This window comes from Xiphias gladius, chromosome 12, assembly GCF_016859285.1.
Source record: "Xiphias gladius isolate SHS-SW01 ecotype Sanya breed wild chromosome 12, ASM1685928v1, whole genome shotgun sequence".
NCBI classification, from domain to species: Eukaryota; Metazoa; Chordata; class Actinopteri; order Istiophoriformes; family Xiphiidae; genus Xiphias; species Xiphias gladius.
The window spans coordinates 12,684,437-12,704,532 of record NC_053411.1 but is presented as its reverse complement, the minus strand read 5'-3'; the positions used below and the strand labels follow the sequence as shown (position 1 = coordinate 12,704,532).

Here is a 20,096-nt window from a genome sequence, read left to right as displayed (position 1 = left end):
GAGATGTTGTGTGCATACTCTTTTTTTTTGGTGTTTCTTTTGGCATTTTGCTGGGTAGTTTTGACAGTAAAGAAGCACTATTAAAATCCAGTCCAAATCCTTGTGAAATTGATCCTTTTACATGCATAGACACAGACCTGCTACCAGCTGCCAGTTACCAGTGGTTGCTGTTGTTGCTAAGATGCTTGATCTTCAGCTAAGTCGAACTGAAATCTGTAATGTTTCAAGTTTCAATTTGCAGCTTGAGATAGTTTTGTCTTTCATTCATTTTGAAAATTTCACTAATCACAACAAATGGCATGCTTGCAACCCATGCCTTGTAGGAGGCCTTGCAGGAATTGAAAAAGTATCTGCAATTTGTAGGCAATAATCATATGTGAAACATGTCGCAACCTTCATTTGGGATCTGTGTATATTTTGTGATGCTTGCAAATCGCTTATTGTGAAACAGGCTTAATAAACAACTCACATCCAACTTTAATTCTACACAAAGGAAATGTCCATCAACTGCCACAGTTTAATATTTCCTTTCCCGCAGACCTTTAGCTTTCTATCTGTCAGCAGGCTAGTTTAGCAAACCATCCCAATATCAGTTTTAATAAATTTGACCACTGACTTTGACTAATTCCAACTTCTGCCATATATGTGAGCTATTCTTCCACTGACATTTGTTTATTGTGATCGAGCAGGCAATGTTTATTACAACCATTAATACCTATTGTTCATTAATAGCCATTTTTGCACAAGAAAAGTAGACTTCTAATATGGGCTGGTTGGTTTCGTCCCATGAAAGCCCTATACTTGAACAGCAGATCAGGCACCTCAGCGGTGGAGGGGTAAGTGCTCCTCTTTCACCTCCCCCCTCAAATTTGTCCTGCTAGTCCCGGGATCACCATGACCTTCTTATCACAAGCTGCCTCTAGGTTCTCCTTCCTTTTATCTAATTCTCTCAGATGTAGTTACTCAAAGCGAAAAAGAAATGGCAGTTGATTTTATAAAAAGCAGGCCTTTTAAAAGTTTGAATTAATTTGAGATCTTCATAAATGAAGGACCCGTGTTTGAATCAATTAAATCTTTCCCTGTTCTTCATCCTTTCCCAGGAAAAAGAGGGAATCCAGTGGGAAGCAAAGGACGAGGACTTTGAGGATTTTGAGGAGGACAGCGAGGACAGAGTGATATCAGAGGTTGGGGTTGGGGTCCCTACCGGGGCGGAGGAGGAGGATGACGACCACATGGAGTTCTGTCGGGTGTGTAAAGACGGAGGTGAACTATTGTGTTGCGACACCTGCACCTCGTCCTACCACATCCACTGTCTAAACCCACCGCTGCCCGAGATCCCCAATGGAGAGTGGCTGTGTCCACGATGCACGGTTAGTTACATCTGCTGTTCTCTGCTCTGTTTTATTTTGCTGCTTATATGAGGTTGATTCACCCATTTACAGGCCTACGAATTTAGGATCTACTTTTCACTTATTGATATATGATGGAGGCAGATTGCATTAAGTTTTTTTTCCCAAGTTTATGGCAGAAAAAAATAAAAGATACTGTAAATTCTATATTTTTACACAGAATAATTTTCCAAATCAAAACATGACTTAAAATTATTGTTCAAATATTAAGAAAACTAATACAAAAGATCATTAAGTGCGTGTATTATGTATCTTATATTTATATTATAATATTATATTACCATCAAGGCTGTTCTTTTCCCAATAATTGAGGTATGTTCTAACTTAAGAAAAATGCTCCCATATGGGTAACAAATCCCAGCTTTCTTTTTGAAAAAAACTACCATAGTTAAATCTGATTAGTAGGCATATTCTCGCTCTAGTGTCCGCCAATCAAAGGCCGTGTCCAGAAGATCCTCCACTGGCGGTGGGGAGAACCTCCGCCTCCCATTCCTGTCCCGCCCGCACCTGACGCCCCACCTGATGCCCCCCCACCACCGCCCATGAAGGGCAGAGCCGAGAGGGAGTTCTTTGTCAAGTTGGTTGGACAGTCCTACTGGCACTGTACATGGATCACTGAGCTCCAGGTGAGAAAAAAGACCAGTGGAGGGATGAATGTGATGTGATATACAGATCCAGAGATGATGATAAGAAAAGTAAAGTTCTTTTCACAATCTGTTGAGAGGAATAAAATCAAGAATGGAGGACTGTGAAAGACATATGGAGACTCTGCTCAAAATTTTGCCTGAGAAAACTACCTCAAATCAGTTTAAATACTTCCGACTACCTTGAAGAAAAGTAATTCGTTCTCTCCCCCTTCTTCCCTCTTTCCTCCAGCTGGAGATCTTCCACTCGGTGATGTACAGAAACTACCAGAGGAAGACGGACATGGACGAGCCTCCCAGTCTGGATTATGGTTCGGGAGGAGAGGACGAGAATGGAGTGGGAAAAAGCGAAAAGAGGAGGGCCAAGGATCCCCAGTACGCCATCCTGGAAGACAAGTACTACAAATATGGCATCAAACCGGAGTGGATGATGATCCACCGCATCATCAACCACAGGTAAAGGAGTGTGCTTTCAGATTCTGGGCTTCTGTGTGTTTGTCTAAACATGTTGTGTACATGCATAAACACATGTTGCTGTTAAAGGTCAAATGTTACCTAACTACTTTCTGTATCTTAAAAAGGAACTGCGAAGTTTAAAGGTTGACTATAAAAGTAACATGTTAGAGTACTATATTTATTAGAATATGCTGATTACAATTTTTCAGTTAGCTGTATGTGACATGGACATACATAGCACAAAAAACATAATGTGAGCTCTCACTGTTTGTATTGTATGTGTTTGTACTGTCAGTGTGGACAAGAAGGGGATGTACCACTACCTGGTCAAGTGGAGAGACCTGACGTACGACCAGTGTACCTGGGAAAGAGACGACCTGGAGATCCCGGATTTTGCAATTTACAAGACAAACTACTGGAGACACAGGTAGGACTGCTGGGAAGACAGTAATCGTCACTGACCTAAATGTGGAAAAGCAACCCGCCTGTGACTGTAACAAGCTAGAGCTGCTCTCAAGCTGTTTTTATGCAGAGGACCCTAAACTGCAGTCAGAATATTTTCCCAAAGTATGGAAACCTGTTGTAGGTTAATGCAGCGGTTCAACTCACATAGAACACTTTGCCCCTATACACCTTTATTACTCACATTGGTCTAACTTTTTTATTTAATTTCTTACTTGGCTGATGAATGCATTGACTGAGGCATAACAGTCTTCCTGTCCAACAGGGATGCAATAATGAAGGAGGATCCAGACAAACCCAGGAAGATGAGGAGCAAGAACATGGAGGGTGAAGAGGAATCTCCTGCCTCACCGGTCACTGATGTGAGTTAACTGTAGCTATAGTTTCGTTGTCGTGAGGTCTGATTTATAGCTGCTTCCTGTCTGTATTTTACACCAAACCTCGGTTCTGGAAGAATGTTTGACTTGTGTTTGTTTGTCGCTGACGCTCTGGAGCATTGTGCAGTGGCTCCCAGTAAGATATTAAAAGAGAACCATATTATTTTTGAAAATGAGGGCATTGGTTTTACTTTTCATTTTTGAAATGAACTTACTCTTACATGTGCTACTTATATTTATCAGGTTTTTCGAATATCTCCTCTTTGTTCTTGCCTTCTGTCCTTCCAGCCTACGATAAAATACGAAGAGCAGCCAGACTTTGTCACATCAACAGGCGGGACGCTGCATCTGTACCAACTGGAGGGTCTGAACTGGCTGCGGTTTTCCTGGGCTCAGGGCACAGACACCATCCTGGCCGATGAGATGGGCCTGGGCAAGACCATCCAGACCATAGTCTTCCTCTACTCACTTTTCAAAGAGGTACTGGAGCTGCATATTGCTGTTATTTTCTTGTACCACCTCTGAGTGCTGATACTGAAGCAAAGTGTGTATTTTCCTCTCTGTGTTCCTCAGGGTCACACTAAGGGCCCGTTCCTGGTCAGTGCTCCGCTCTCCACCATCATCAATTGGGAGAGGGAGTTCGAGATGTGGGCGCCTGACTTCTATGTGGTGACGTACACGGGAGACAAGGACAGTCGAGCTATCATCAGAGAAAACGAGTTCTCCTTTGACGACACTGCTGTCAAAGGAGGAAAGAAGGCCTTTAAGCTGAGGGTGAGGAAGAGGGGAGGACAGGAAAGTGAAGATGACACAATTAGATATGAGTAGGAAGGAAGATGGAAAGCAATAAACCAAAATCTGTGATATCATTACCTTTTTACTGAAGCCCAGAAAGGATATGAGAAGAAACTATTTTGAGCTCTTTTTCTGTTCATTTGCAAGATGTATGCGTGTTTCCATAAACCCTTTACAGAGGAGAGAAATAAGTCATACACAAACAATACATTCAACATTAACCACTATAATGTAAGGGAACGATGACATAAAATAAAATGACGTGCTCATCCTTTCCCCCTTGCTTCTGTTCCTGCAGAGGGAGGCTCCTATTAAATTCCACGTGCTGCTGACTTCCTATGAGTTGGTGACCATCGACCAGACGGCGCTCAAGTCCATCGACTGGGCTTGTCTGGTGGTGGACGAGGCTCACCGCCTTAAGAACAACCAGTCCAAGGTACTTTAGCTAGTGTGCGCATTTGTAAACGTCAGTATAAGTAAGAGGAAAACTAATCCACAATGATATATCAGTCAGTTTTCATAGGAAAAAATAATATTGATGTATATAAAAATAATGATAGAGAGGAGTTCAACTTTTCTCTCGTCTTTGTTTTGCAGTTTTTCAGGCGTCTGAATGACTATAAGATCGACCACAAGCTGCTGCTGACAGGAACTCCTCTTCAGAACAACCTGGAGGAGCTGTTTCACCTGCTCAACTTCCTCACACCCAACCGCTTCAAGTAGGACATCTCAAACACACACACACACACACACACACACACACACAAATATACACATACTGGTATTCATGAAGAAGTCTGCAAAATGAATGTTTTTTTTTTCCTGCCAAGTCTGTTAAATTTAAAACAATTATGTGCCAAAAATGTTTCTTGCTGGTCAAAATAATTGTATTTTTCCATAAAAGACTGGTTATAACTAGCCAGAGTCAGGTAATGCATGCGTATTATTACCGTTACAACCTTATTAATTTATCTGCTAAAAACAGATATTACCAGTCAACTCACCAAGTTCATCTCTCTGTGCAGCAACCTTGAGGGCTTCCTGGAGGAGTTTGCCGACATCTCCAAGGAGGACCAGATCAAGAAGCTCCACGACCTGCTGGGGCCTCACATGCTGCGGAGGCTGAAGGCCGACGTCTTTAAGAACATGCCCGCCAAGACCGAGCTGATTGTCAGAGTGGAGCTGAGCCCTATGCAGAAGTACGACACTGGGGAGAGTTGAAGGGGGAAATGCGGATATGGGCTGGTGATTGATATTTCTGGATAACCACACGGCCTGCCTCTTCTGCAGCCACTTAGGCACTTGGAGATGTCAGTGGCCAACAGGGGAGAACTCTGGCACCTGTTTCCTAGAGAGCATGGTGATTTGTAGGTGAAAAAACAGCTAAATGAGTATCTTCTGTATCTTGAAACAAGGCTAAAATTGATTTGAATCTGAAACTTTTTTTTTGAATGGGTTGGTTGCATTTAGCCATCGTTTCAACATTTCAAGGACTATGTTTTTTAAGTTTTATCAGATTTATCGTAGGACCTGTTTCATTTTGAAATAGTCACTGAAATATTGTTAAAAGGATTCACGCCAAACATTTGGGAAAAAAAATCCCTTTTTCCCCACCAAATTTAGCCCAGTTTTAATCTAGAAGCCCTTACACCATTACATAAACCATGGTTAATTAGCAATGATTACTTGTACTTTGCAAAGCTCCCCCAAAAGGCCAACTGCAACACATTAGAAATGGACCATAATTATTGATGAAAAAGACAGATCAAAATCCCCTTTTTGCTGCTGATTCATGTGGTTTAAAGGGCTTCATTGAGGCCTTTATACTTATCTTTGCAGTACAATGGTTGTAAATTGTAAGTGTAGTTTGTAATATTGCAGTAGGAAGTGAGAAAATTCCTTAGTACTACGAAGAGAAAACAAACTCTAGAGTGTTTGATGTTATCATTAACAACGGAACAATGGAGGTTAGAGAGGAGACAAAGGAAGGAAGTTTATCTTAATCCTTGCGTAACATGTGCTTTACATTGAATAGTTCTGGCATTGAGGTTATCATTTCATTATTTTTTCTTTGTGTTTTAACATACAGGAAATACTACAAGCTGATCCTGACTAAGAACTTTGAGGCTCTGAACTCAAAAGGCGGAGGAAACCAGGTCTCCCTGCTCAACATCATGATGGATCTAAAGAAGTGCTGCAACCACCCCTACCTCTTCCCTGTTGCCTCCATGGTGAGAGGAGAGGACAAGACACACACACACACACACACAGTTTTAATACACTTTGACATTTTTTTATTTGATTTTGTTTCACTTCTTTTACGCTTTTATTTTGTATCACTCCTAAATTGCATAGCAGTGACACCTTCTGGCGATGTAAGGTAGTGCTTTTGTATCCTATTTTTTTCCTTTAAAAAAGTAGTATATGGTTAAATTTACAGTTGAGATGCAGTCTGTCATTTGTTGTTATTCATTGTTATCAGACACCACATCATTTTTACCAACTGCCTAGTGCAAAACTGTTGTCACATTATGCCAGCATAGACTTAAAAGACCTGGATGATTGTTCACATTGTGGTACTGTTTGTTTGTGTTCATAGGAAGCCCAAAAAACACCCAGTGGTGCTTATGAGGGGTCGGCCCTCACTAAGGCTTCTGGGAAACTGATGCTGTTGCAAAAGATGTTGAGGAAACTGAAAGAGCAGGGGCACCGAGTACTGGTCTTCTCACAGGTACACACTCGCATGGACACACAAACACAGGCACACACATACAGCGTGCATAACCACAGGCAAGCGTATAAACACACGCCAGATGGACACCTCCCATCACAGATGTTACGTTAGTCCCATGACACCTCCAGAAGGCTCAGCTGCAGCCTGTGATTCCAGCTGTGCTTGTGTGCGTGGGTAATCAAGTATAGATGAAAACATACACACATGACCAGCTCTCTCTCTCTCCTCTGTGTGCAGATGACTAAAATGCTGGATTTATTAGAAGATTTCCTGGACTATGAAGGTTATAAGTATGAGAGAATTGACGGAGGCATCACAGGAGCGCTGAGACAAGAGGCCATCGACCGCTTCAACGGTGAGCCACTGGATAATGTGCAGTCATTAAAGGTGCAGTAAGTTGTCCATGACCTCTGTTGGTGACTAGTGGGAAACCCAGCATTATCATAAACACTCTCTATAGTCAGAAATATTGAAGACACAGAAAGAGTCAGTCAGAGAAGGTTAGCAATGTCTAATGAAGAGATAACATCACAGTACAAAATACTGTATTAATACTGCATTGCCTTTTTGGTTTGTTGGCTTGAGAACAAGACTTTTTTCGGCATCCTGGCTGGATGATTGATAACGTTTGCATAGTAGTAGGGGTGAGAATTAGGACTATATATATTGTTAGACCTCTTAAATTTGTCTATCGTTGGTCTTGTCATTTTGTCATGCTGTTGATACTTTGGATATCTCTGGATGTATTAGGCAATTACTGAACATAATAATATTGCATTTTGATATGGTTTTTGCAGATCTTTGATTTGTCAGATATTTAAATTGACGAATTAGTCAAAAACAGACATTCTGTCTTTTTATTTTATCTAAATAAAAAAAAAATCAAACACATTCTGAGACAATTTTCAGAAAATGTATTATATCTTGGTATATATTGATATGGTGATATAAGATTGTATATAGTGTGATTGGGGATTTGTATCCATATCACCCACTCCTAGATTATAGTTCCTTTTCCTCTACTGCTGAGCAGATAGAAATGGTGAAAGGAGATGGAGAATCACCCAAAGGGATGAGAACTGAAAATTACTTGCAATTTTGAAGAGCTGGTGTCAAAGATGATGGATTCCCATATCTTTTAACTGTGACACCAGTTGCTAAAATTACTGATGCCTCTGCATTACAAAGGATGATGAACCCTGGGGCGCATGCTAAGTTTTTTTTTCATGTGGAACGTTTCATGTGGAAGTGCCAGCAACTAAGCATTTCCTGGCAATGAATGCTACGAAATTATACATTATGAATTACAGCCTCCGGGTGAATGATTCATCTGAGCAGTTGGTGTAAGTGCACTTACCACACCAGGCCAGCTCTTCTGTAATACAGAGCCCCACAGGGAAGCTTTTTCTGACAGGAATACCTAAACAAAACTTTTTGCAGACATATCAGAGAGTTTTTCCTATTATTACTTTAATTTAGACTCTAGTTTCAACCGGTAGTTCTACAGCACTGGTGGTTTTATTGTCGTCTTTGAAATTTTTACTTTTTAAACTTTTGTTCTTATGTGATCAAAGATTTAAGATATTTTTGTATATGCAGTGGTGAATGTTTCAATTCACACATTTTAGTTTTTTGTTAAAAGACATTGTGCAAAAAAATCTAAATTGATCATTTTACTCTATCAATAAGGGAATGATATAGAAATCAGTAAAGAATTAGATCCATAGGCATAATTGATATAATACTTTGAATGCCCATTCCTAGTTTCCTTCCTGTAAAAATAGAATAGAGCTATAAGTGAATTTTGTAAGATTAAATCTTAAAATGCAGCAGGTCAAGTAATCACGAAATCGGTGGTATTTATCAATGACCCTGTCAATCTGCTTCAGATATGATACGGCAATTTTGTGTAATTGGAAAATATACTAGCTGTATTTATTAACTTAACACAATTTTTGAGTGAAAAACTGGACTGGACTGATAAAAGTTTCAGTATCACGCAAAAGACCAGTATGACAAGAGACAAGTTATTAACTGTATAGGCACAAAATGAAAAAACAAAAAAACAAAGAAAGACAAAAAACACTATCTGAGCCTCCTGATAGCTGATCAAAAGTCAAAATAGTTCCACAGAATAGTTGAAAAAACACAAAGCTTATAGAAATGACAACATTTTTTAAAAATCCATCCACAAAAATGTAAAAACTGTAACTGTATATTTGCAGCATGATTAGCCACATCTCAATAGTTCATAATATTTCAAACAAATAAAAAAAAAAATCAAGAAATGTAAAAAAGTTAAGGTAAAAAACACAACAAAACACAAACAGTAAACAAGAAAATTTCGGATTTTGACTCTCAAGTTTAAAGATTTAAAAAACAGGCTTGATATTAAAATGATCAGACCATTGGGACCTTCCAGGGCCCCCTGAAGTGAAAAACATATTACCACCATAAAGACTTGCACACACTTGTGATAAAGTTACTAATATCAATAGGATTCTGTCAGTAAAGAGAAAATATTCATATGGGCTGTTTGTTCCTCTAACAAACACTCCCTGTCTCTTTTTTTCCAGCTCCTGGTGCTTGTCAGTTCTGTTTCCTGCTCTCCACCAGAGCAGGAGGTTTGGGCATCAACTTAGCCACAGCGGACACTGTCATCATCTTCGACTCTGACTGGAACCCTCACAACGACATACAGGTACCACGGACCGGTAGCTGCCGTGGGAGGGCATGACTATCTACTTTACAAACGTCCTTGTATCAAAACCCAAACCTTTCAGTTGTGTTCAGTCTTTTGGCTTTGTCCCTCGCTACCCCAGGCGTTTAGTCGAGCCCACCGAATCGGACAGGCCAACAAGGTGATGATCTACCGCTTTGTGACCCGAGCCAGCGTGGAGGAGCGTATCACCCAGGTGGCCAAGAGGAAGATGATGCTCACCCATCTGGTGGTCCGGCCGGGCCTGGGATCCAAGGCCGGCTCCATGACCAAACAGGAACTAGACGACATCCTCAAGTTTGGAACAGAAGAGCTCTTCAAGGATGAGGGAGAAGGTGATATCAGATTCTGTTAAATATGAAAATTAGAAGTAGACAATCTGCACTGAATGTTTTTGTCAAATGAAATTAGGATTTTCAGTAAAATGTAATAATGTTTTTGGGTCAAAGTTGAAATGGGATTGATTCTGTTAGGGAAGAGTTGGCAGGCTTCTTCTCCTGAATGAAATTATTTTGTCAAACACACTCACTTCAAATTCCTTTCCTCTTTACAAGTTTGGCCAGAGGAGAACACTTGTCTTCTTCTGGTTTTATTTAAGATATAAGTGTTTGACAAGAACATTTTTATTTGTGAAATTGGTCTGGAAAAACAGGACTGACCATTTCCACTTGTCCACATTTTTCCTTAACTCCGCATGTGGCAGGTATGAAGAATAGTTCGAGAGACAAAGTTGAGGACGAGGGCAGCGTGATCCACTATGACAGCACTGCCATTGAGAGGCTGCTGGACCGAAGCCAAGACGCCACGGACGACTCAGACGTCCAGAACATGAACGAGTACCTCAGCTCCTTTAAAGTGGCCCAGTACATGGTGCGAGAGGAGGATAAGGTGAGAGAGTAATTTCCAATCCAGCAACTGTGGACCTAAAAACAAACTTTCCCAACAATAAATCATCATCACTCATGTAAGTTTTGGTTCAGGCACGATCTCTGTTTATCCTCCCATCGCACACATTCCCTTGATACAAGTTAAAAAATTCCAGAGGGAGAGAGAAATGAGACCAGTATGAATGCAGGCCCAAGCGTGATCGCTGTAAAATCTTTAATCTGTGTTCCAAGGCCGAGAACGTTTTGCCTAAATGCACAGTCCACATCATGTGAAAGTACCTGTGAACAAAATTTCCCAAAGGCCGCTGCCCTGTCGCTTTCCTTGCACTCTGACCTGTAAAGAATGTGAGTGTGTCTCCCTGAAAGGACACATTAAGATAACCTTGTTTTAACCGGCCAGCCACATGGTCTTCAGCTTTTCTAACCTGCACATACTTATCCGATGCTGCAGATCGAGGAGATCGAGCGGGAGATCATCAAACAGGAGGAGAACGTGGATCCAGATTATTGGGAGAAACTGTTGCGGCATCACTACGAGCAGCAACAAGAGGACCTTGCGAGCAAACTGGGTAAAGGCAAGAGGAACCGCAAGCCTGTCAACTACAACGACGCAGCACAGGAAGACCAAGGTAGGGACTGGGTTTGGACCTGGTGGTCTTAAAAAGGTCACGTAAACTGAGTAAAGTCCTCTGAATTGTTTTATGTCAATGTCACCTTAGTATTAGGATCACGTGAGCAGTACAAGAGGAGTTTGAGATTCTTTTGGGAAGCCCAGAATTTAAAAATGAATCCTCTTTCACATGATTCTTAGAATTATTGGTACAGTAGTAAATGAGTAACACTCAGTATTTGTTATTTTTTGTTAAGATTTATTACTTTAATCTTCATGTCAGAGTGGAAATTGTAGGATTTTAGATTATATGTCTTATGTTTGAGTTATTGGTTGCACAGTGGACGTGAATGGGCCTGGCCTATTGACAGACCACCATGTGCTGTTTCAGAGTGGCATGCTGACATTTCAGATAACCAGTCCGAGTATTCAGTGGGCTCTGAGGAGGAGGACGAGGACTTTGATGATCGACCAGAGGGTAAGGAGAGATTTAAAAAAAAAAAAAAAAAAGACGGAGAGAGAGAGAGAGAGAGAGAGAGAGAGACATCAAGCAGAGCAGCTCATGAACAATGAAAGATGCCTGTTGTAACACACACTCTCTCAGGTCTGTGCTGAATTACAGTATGAAATTGATTTATTTGTTACAGTTGCCTGGCAGAGCTGAATAAATCAGACTGCCAAAAATGCAAACCGCCATCCACTTCCTACTTCAGACAGTTAGAGGAAAACACTCCAAGCATTTCAGAAGTTTTTGATTTTTGGTGGATGTATGTCTATTAACTGTACATTTTAAGACGACTTCTAGGTCTGCAAAATGTGTGGAAATTACAACAAACAGCAAATTGGCTATCTCCCTCCTCTTAAATCCTTCATTCCTCCGTGTACTGTTGTAATGCTTCCTTTGCCCACTTTTATGTACAGGTCGAAGGCAGTCACGTCGCCAGTTGAGGAATGAGAAGGATAAACCCCTGCCTCCTCTTCTGGCCAGAGTTGGAGGCAACCTCGAGGTCTGTACATCTCTCTGGATCCACTCCTGCTCTCATCTTGTGCATTTTTTTTATTTTGATATTACTGGACTCTGCCAGTTTTTATTTAAAGTGAACTTGCACTCTTAAATATTTTTCTAACTTAACAATCTTGAACTGGAGATGGCAGCATCACCTCTGAACCTTCCAAGCTCATTTATCATCCTGATAATGGTGGACCTGATTATAATGGCCCGCATTGCGAAGTTTATTTTAGCATTATTAGGCAGTCAGACCTATTCAAAAAAGGCCTTGAAACATTTAAGAAATACATGGACGTTTGCTAAGTTTTCTTTCTTTCTCTTGTATTATTTTCACTGTCCAGACAGTGCAAGTTTCACTCACGGAATATCCATAATATACAGTAATTTCCTTCAATAGGTACTGGGCTTTAACACACGCCAGCGAAAGGCTTTCCTGAACGCAGTGATGCGCTGGGGGATGCCGTCCCAGGATGCTTTCTCCTCTCAGTGGTTGGTGAGAGACCTCAGGGGCAAGAGTGAAAAAGAATTCAAGTAAGTGACATACAGCATATTAAGGACAAAATATAGATTGAAACTGTTCAGAAATGAGCTTTCTCCACTTGTGTCCATCGTTTAACCACATATATATCTCTCGTCTTCTTCATCTTTGCCAGAGCTTACGTGTCTCTCTTTATGCGTCACTTATGTGAGCCAGTGGCTGACGGCGCTGAGACGTTTGCAGACGGGGTCCCGAGGGAGGGCTTGTGTCGCCAGCCGGTCCTCACTCGAATCGGAGTCATGTCCCTCGTGAAGAAGAAGGTCAGGCCAAAGCTGTTCGCCTTCCTAGGTTAAGACAAATGTGGTGAACGAAGCAAATTCGGACCCTTATAGCTGTAAACCTTAAGGATATAAATTTGCCAGCATTAAGTAGTATCAGAAATTCTTAAGGATTAAAACTGAGCGTGCTCCCATATAAGCAGACTGTCTTAAAAAAATGTCAGAGGTCTTTTTCCAGGGAAGAAATCAACCATTATATCTCGAAAGATGTTCTGATTGTTCTGCTACTTTCAGTTTGCCAGTTTATTTTAGTTTATCCAAACATCTTTAATCTAGTTTTTGGTCCGACTTGTTTAAACCTGCCGACATCCAGATCTGCTATCTATGCCACATGGAGTGTATGATATATTGCCAGGCAAACAGGGCATGTGGGTGGGGAGTGTGTGCCAAGCTTTTTATTTTGCTGAGTGTTTGATGTTTTGTGTTCAGATCCAGGAGTTTGAGCACATCAATGGGCGGTGGAGTCTTCCAGAGCTCAAGCCCGAGGTCAACGTAGACAAATCCTCCTCCAGGGCCTCCTCTCCCGCAGTGAAGACTGCAACGCCCACCCCTGACGCCAGCTATAACAACACACCGTGCACCTCCAAGCCAGGTAATGAATCAAACGTACACCAGATCCAGCAGGGGGTGCTCCATTTAAAGGGCATCAGATTAAGTTGGAGTTGAATATAAACTACAGCAATGTGTGCATGTTTTTATGCCTGTATCCGTATGAACATGTGCAGCGACCCCTGCTCCAGCAGAGAAGCTAGAAAAGAACGGAAAAGAGGGAGAGAAGGAGGAAGACAAAGAGGAAGGTGAGGCCCCGTCGGAGAAAGAGAAAGTGAAGGTGAAAGAGAAGGAGAAGGATGAGGGGAAAGAGGTGGACAGCAACAGGACTGGAGACCCTGAAGAGGTGGGACACTGTCCTCAAAACACAAGATACTCAACTTAATTTTGTGGTTTTGAGTGGCCGCTTATGTTTCTCTTCATTCCAGGCAGCCATTGGTTTCCGATCACTTTTTTGCAGCGTGAAAATCAAATATTATATTATCATCACATGGCAAATGACAAAAACCTCAAATTAATCTGCACTTTTGACTTAACAGCTGTATTTTCACACCAAATCATGGACAGAAATGGAAGAATGTGGTCTGCCTGGAAAGTTGAACAACACAATCAAAAATACAACAATACAGCATGGTTATCCATGATGTCAAGTATATGAAATTAATAACAAAGAGGCAAAAACACGCAAAACACTGGTGTGATGTGGTATGATCTAATAAACTAATAAAACGCAGATTAAAAGCTGACATATTGCACATCACCATACAACAGTAAAATACAGTAAATGTCAACATATTGATACCATAGTGTGCTACTGCCCATAGCTTTCCTCCTCGACAAGAGAGACACCACAAAGTCAAAAAGCGGAAGGCAAAGAAGATAGCAAATTGATAGAGGTGGAGAGGAAAGAAACAACTGAAACTTCAGCTGCCACAGCAGAGGAGAAAAGAGTGCAGGCGGAGAGCAAAGAGGACACAAGACAAACATCAAAACAAGACACAGAGTTCAAAGAAGAAAAATCAGGTAAAAACAAAAACAGAAAAGAAACTTGATAAGCCGATAACTTGGTTAGATGAAATCTGACGTGCAAAAATTGGTGAAAGAGGTTTGCGCGGAGTAGTGCAACAAATCCTCGCTAGCGTTAATTTTAACGTTTTTTCTCATTGAAGGAGAGAAGACGCGGGAGGAGAGGGAAAAAGACAAAGAAAAGCGCGAAGAGACACTGACAGCAACGGAAGCGACGGATGCCAAGGAGAAGTCCGAGGTGGCGGATGTGAAGAAAGGTGCATCTCACTGTCTTTGACTGTATGCTGCCATAAATAAACACGGACACATTTTTTGCTAAATAATACCTCTCCTGTCTTTCTCTATGACAGAGGAGGTCAAAGGTGAAAGGGATGCCGGAAAAGAAGTCAAAGCAGCTAAAGAGGAGGCAACCAAGGGTAACGGGAAGCCTCCGACTGAGCGACCTCGCTTCATGTTCAACATTGCTGATGGTGGCTTTACTGGTTAGTACTGATTTACCTGCAGGGTATGTGGAACAGAGTAAACTGACCTATATGGTACCGTACATAATGTGTTTTAAGACCATATGTGGGGTAAAACAGTAACTTTCCCACACTCAGGTTTTGTTCAGAGTTCCCTGGACTTCTGACGGATCAAAACGTTGTGTGCTAATGAAAGTTGTAGATGAAAGATCTAAACAGATACAGACAGCGCTGTTAAAAGATTAAACATTAGATATAAACTGTGCACCCAGTTGTATGAATAATTCAAAAACCTTACTGGAATGAATTATAGCAGAGACACTTCTTTTTAATGATTGAGAAGACTAGGTTTTTATAAAAATAAAAATAACGAAGAAGGTAAAAATAACAAGCAAACAAATTACTAAGCCGTCTAAACAGCATAAAAATGACTACTAAAACAAACAAACAAACAAAAAAAACCCAATTCCCTAGCTTTCCAGAGCCTCTGTGCAAAAGCAACACTGAGCTAAAATTATCTCCGACCTGATCGCAAACCCTGAAAATCTCCGTGTGCTGTGGAAACACCTGCTGCCAGGTTTCAGCCAGATAAGCACTTTGAGACCCACCTCATTTTTACCTTGTGCTGGCTTCACCCCCGCAGAGCTGCACACTCTTTGGCAGAACGAGGAGCGGGCTGCCATCTCCTCGGGGAAGATGAACGACATCTGGCACCGCCGACACGACTTCTGGCTGCTGGCGGGAATTGTGATGTATCCTTGACGGCAGTTGCCCGGGCAATGACCCTGTGTGTTTATTTTTCTATCGGCCCGGCAGAAGCCCAGTGTAATAAGTCAACAAGCCAGCCAGAGCTCAGTAAACAGTAAACTGTGTCTGCTGGAAGCTGATGTAGTGGGTCATTTAGTTCATGTTGTTCTCTCTATTATGGCAATTAAGGCCATGCTGCATCCACATGAAACTCGGTATTCATTATTCTGCAAGATAGAGGCCCTTTTAGACTGAAACAAAAGGGGAGAAACGCTTTGATTAAGCAGCTGCCAGAAACCTATTTACTGCTAAAATACCCACGATTTTGTATTTTAAGAAGATGAAAAAAAAATTATATAAAATTACCCTCAGAAATCAAAGTTTAGCTTAAAGAAATAGCTCAACATTTTGGGAAATAAGATTTAGGTGAGCAGGCCGACGCCACTCTCATGTCTGTGGTTTAGCTTAGCATGAGGACTGGAGGCAGCCAAAAAAACAGCTAGCCCGGCTCTATTCAAAAATTACCCACCAAAGATAGAGATTATCATTTTTTACAAATCTGTTTGTGAACGTATGAAATAAACCAGTCATAGATTGGAAGATTTTGTTCACTTCAGACAGAGCTACGCTACCTGTTTCTCTTTTTCCAGTCTTTATGATAGGCTATGCTAACCTAATTTAAGCCAGATGATGTCTGTTGCTTTATATTGAACAGACAGTTATGATAAGCACAATTCCCAAAAGCTCGAAACTACTCCTTAGCAGTTGGTTTAGTTTAGCGTAGACTGGAAGGCGCTGGAAAAGCCTCTGAAGCTCACTAATTAATCTTGTTTTTCAAATCCACGCAATAGTAGAAATTCAAAATGACAGTTTGTGGTTTTAGGGGGAGTTACATGCTCTGGCTTTTTCTTCTCAAAAGTCGGGTTTTTGTTACCTGTCAAAATCGTGTGCACACCGACTGCCAGCGGCTGTTCATCAAGAAATTGTACCGTATGCAGCTCCCTGTAAAAAGCACAGATTGGCGTTTTTATTACTTCCGAATTTGTACGAATTAAACAAGATACATCATCTTGGTGAGTGAGCTTTAGAGGTGCCGGTACGCATATTTTTGAACTTTGGACAGAGCTAGGCTAGCCTTTTCCACCTGCTGCATGTCTTTATGCTAAGCCCACTTAGCTGACTTTTCTAGCTTCATACTTAAGACACGGACATGACAGTGATGTCTATCTGCTCATCTAACTGTCAGCAAGGAAGCAAATGACCATATTTTCCAAAAGGCTGAACTTTTTTTTCAAGTTAATTCTAATGTGATTCATAACTTTTCCAATGCACAAAAAATCTAACAACCCTCCCTGTTTAGCGACACATTATGTTACATGCCCACGCAGTGCTGCCTCGCACTGTCGTAACTTCTGTTTCACGACCCCCTTGACCCCTGTGCCAGTCACGGCTACGCCAGGTGGCAGGACATCCAGAACGATCCCCAGTTCGCCATCGTCAACGAGCCTTTCAAGTCGCAGGCGAATAAAGGCAATTTCCTGGAGATGAAGAACAAGTTTCTGGCTCGACGCTTTAAGGTGAGACAAGATCCAGCTTCAGCTTCACCTTGACTTTTAGAAGCAGAGACAGACTTTTTTTTTCAGTTCTTTAACTTGAGCTTTTTATTCCATATTTTGGTACGAATAACAAAATGTTACTTTTTCTTATACTTTGCTATGGGAAATAAACATGTTTCTCTACAAACCCTTTTTTTTTTTCATTTTTACAGAAAAGGAAATTCCCACACAGTGCATCATGTATCTGTTGAAATGCTAAATAAGCAGTACTGTTTTTTTCATTTTAGTTATTTCCCTTGGTTGGAAATGTTGGTGATTTCCAACTAAGTTGGGTGCCTTTATTATTATTATTATTGAAAATGAGTTCCCTGTATAATATATTATAAATATAAATTGCTGTATTGAGGTGTTTTTTTATACTATATTGAGTAGCTCATGTTAAGATCTTTACAGGGTGAATTTTGTTCCTTCAGTGGATGTAGGATTTTCTTATTTTGTCCTTTGTTTTCATTCAGATTATGAGTAGCCTCTAACACTTCTCACTGCAATCAGTGGCTCCAGCTGCACACTGTGACACCTTTCAGTGAATTCAGCTGTGCGGAGGAGGAGCTTAAGTCACATAAACTCTTTCGAACTCCTTTCTCTGAAGAGGATTTGTGCTGAAATGTTTGCTTGCTGTAGTGATCCAGTAAACGTTTTGAATGCAAGAGCAGTCTGCGGAAGCATCTGCATAAGAAATAGTGGATATAGATATTTCCCCTGTGCCCTCATGCTTTTCACACAAAACTATTAGTCTTTGTCTTACTCTTTCTTGTTCTTTCTAGGCAAGATTTATATCAGACCAAATCAAAGCAGTAGATAAGGAGCATTCAATCCTCCCTTGTTTGATATGCCACATAATCACCCTATTTTATATTCACCCTATTTGTCCAAATGAAATATTTGGATATACCTCTCTGTTCACAGGAAGCAATGTTTCAAATCTTAAGAGTAAAGCTCCTATTCAATACTACATGCAGTACTAATTCTAAGCAGGTTTAGAGAATGTAGTGTGTTCACACTGGAAAAATGGCAAAAATCTGAAAGTATACTTAGTCAGTATGGCTACTAAAAACACCCCTTTTTTGAGTGAGCTGTTGATGGACATTATTGTCCCACATGCATTAAAAAAAACAAAAAACAAGAGAGATCTTAGAAAATGAAAAAAAAAAAACAAGCATTAGGACTTTGGTAAAACATTTTTATTTCTGTCTCTTCTGTTTTTTTTTTCCAACTATATTGATCACAAGGTGCAGCCGTAGCTTATATATTGGAAAAAAAGACAGAAAAGCAAAATGGAAGTTTTGTGTATGAAAAATGAAATGAAACGTCAAGAGTTTGACAGTGTAGATAACGTCTTTGTTTTTATGAATTGTTAGAGTTTAGCAAAAATTTGTGAATGAAAATAAACCAGTTAAGATCGACACATTCACAATAAAGTATTCTTTGGTTTCTTAGAGTGAGAACACATTATAACAGGTTTAAATTGTGCTTATATAATTGTAAACAACTAAAAAATTTTAGTCAAAAATCGTATAGTATGACAGTTGGTCTATAGTATATATTGTATAAAATTAGTATGTAGTATGGAATTAGGCCACAGTATAGCCCTTAAGCAGCATAATTATTGTTGGTATGAGGCATTAAAGACCAACTAAGTTAATAATTATGAGCGTGTTCTCTTTTTTGACATGATATCTGTGTGTTGAAGTGCAAATCTTCCAAACAGCACTGCCATTTTGGAGCCCAAAAGTGTGCAAAAATACCACCATACACTATTTCACTTTGAAACATTTCTTTGCCTACTCTTTCCCTACCTGCCTTTTCCTGACCCCCTGTCCTCCAGCTGTTGGAGCAGGCCCTAGTGATAGAGGAGCAGCTGCGGCGGGCGGCCTACCTGAACATGACCCAGGACCCCAGCCACCCAGCCATGGCGCTCAATGCACGCTTTGCAGAGGTGGAGTGCCTGGCGGAGTCACACCAGCACCTCAGCAAGGAGTCACTGGCAGGCAACAAGCCAGCCAACGCTGTCCTGCACAAAGGTCAGGGATGATGAGGAGAGGCCAATAAATAGGGGCTAAAAATCTCAGTGTTTAAAATCTGTTTGTACGGTTAATTTAAAAAAAACGCATTCAGTCTGTGTGAAAGTGGCAAACAGAGAAAGATTTAGAGAAAGTTGGAGAGATCAGCAGACAGATAATCACAGACAGTAAAATAAAATAAAAGAGAGATACACATCATCAACACATCTCACCAGCGCTGTTGTGCAATCACTCTGTTTCCTGCAATAGAAACCATATCGCTCTGCCTGGAGCGGACTTCATCACAGAGGACTTCAGTTAAGCCAAGCAGATAAGCTTACATGATGTTAAGTGATAGCTCCAAACATTTCCTCACTGCCTGCCTGGCAAGTCTGTCCATGTTTATGTTGTTCTGTTGCAAGCATAACATACGCAGCACACTACTGTTCTTGTTCTCGTCTTCAATTTCTGCACGAAACGGCACTGAACTTCCTGCACGTTCATAAACATTTTTATCAAATTGCAAGTCTATGCTGCTAGACTGTAATCCTTGATTAATTCTGTTTGGAGATGTGATGACAGAGTGGCAAGATAGTAGAGGATGGGAACAGAATTTCCTTGCGACAAATAGAGTGAGAAATAACTGCCCCAAAACTGTAAAGTTGAAACAGTGACTGAATCAACTAGAAAAAACTTTTTTAGTGACCCTGGATATAAAATGAAATATGAGCTGTATTTACTTCCCTCTGGTGATACTGAAGTAACTGAATACCTACCAT

The 20,096-nt window shown here is 40.8% G+C and overlaps 1 protein-coding gene across 2 annotated transcripts in view; it reads left to right on the top strand.

The window, feature by feature from the left end:
• Nucleotides 1-20,096, top strand: part of chd3 (chromodomain helicase DNA binding protein 3) — a 43,743-nt gene that overhangs the window by 9,097 nt on the left and 14,550 nt on the right. For both annotated transcript variants that reach the window (XM_040140472.1, XM_040140471.1), the window contains exons 9-37: nucleotides 1,101-1,370; nucleotides 1,832-2,035; nucleotides 2,286-2,509; nucleotides 2,805-2,936; nucleotides 3,237-3,333; nucleotides 3,637-3,828; nucleotides 3,922-4,122; nucleotides 4,442-4,579; nucleotides 4,741-4,862; nucleotides 5,169-5,342; nucleotides 6,233-6,374; nucleotides 6,743-6,874; nucleotides 7,115-7,232; nucleotides 9,454-9,578; nucleotides 9,700-9,931; nucleotides 10,300-10,484; nucleotides 10,935-11,112; nucleotides 11,485-11,571; nucleotides 12,015-12,100; nucleotides 12,500-12,633; nucleotides 12,756-12,900; nucleotides 13,348-13,510; nucleotides 13,644-13,813; nucleotides 14,292-14,490; nucleotides 14,637-14,750; nucleotides 14,844-14,975; nucleotides 15,598-15,706; nucleotides 17,146-17,278; nucleotides 19,143-19,338. In XM_040140472.1, the coding sequence (XP_039996406.1) occupies nucleotides 1,101-1,370; nucleotides 1,832-2,035; nucleotides 2,286-2,509; nucleotides 2,805-2,936; nucleotides 3,237-3,333; nucleotides 3,637-3,828; nucleotides 3,922-4,122; nucleotides 4,442-4,579; nucleotides 4,741-4,862; nucleotides 5,169-5,342; nucleotides 6,233-6,374; nucleotides 6,743-6,874; nucleotides 7,115-7,232; nucleotides 9,454-9,578; nucleotides 9,700-9,931; nucleotides 10,300-10,484; nucleotides 10,935-11,112; nucleotides 11,485-11,571; nucleotides 12,015-12,100; nucleotides 12,500-12,633; nucleotides 12,756-12,900; nucleotides 13,348-13,510; nucleotides 13,644-13,813; nucleotides 14,292-14,490; nucleotides 14,637-14,750; nucleotides 14,844-14,975; nucleotides 15,598-15,706; nucleotides 17,146-17,278; nucleotides 19,143-19,338 (4,534 nt within the window). The remainder of the gene's footprint in view (nucleotides 1-1,100; nucleotides 1,371-1,831; nucleotides 2,036-2,285; nucleotides 2,510-2,804; nucleotides 2,937-3,236; nucleotides 3,334-3,636; nucleotides 3,829-3,921; nucleotides 4,123-4,441; nucleotides 4,580-4,740; nucleotides 4,863-5,168; nucleotides 5,343-6,232; nucleotides 6,375-6,742; nucleotides 6,875-7,114; nucleotides 7,233-9,453; nucleotides 9,579-9,699; nucleotides 9,932-10,299; nucleotides 10,485-10,934; nucleotides 11,113-11,484; nucleotides 11,572-12,014; nucleotides 12,101-12,499; nucleotides 12,634-12,755; nucleotides 12,901-13,347; nucleotides 13,511-13,643; nucleotides 13,814-14,291; nucleotides 14,491-14,636; nucleotides 14,751-14,843; nucleotides 14,976-15,597; nucleotides 15,707-17,145; nucleotides 17,279-19,142; nucleotides 19,339-20,096) is intronic.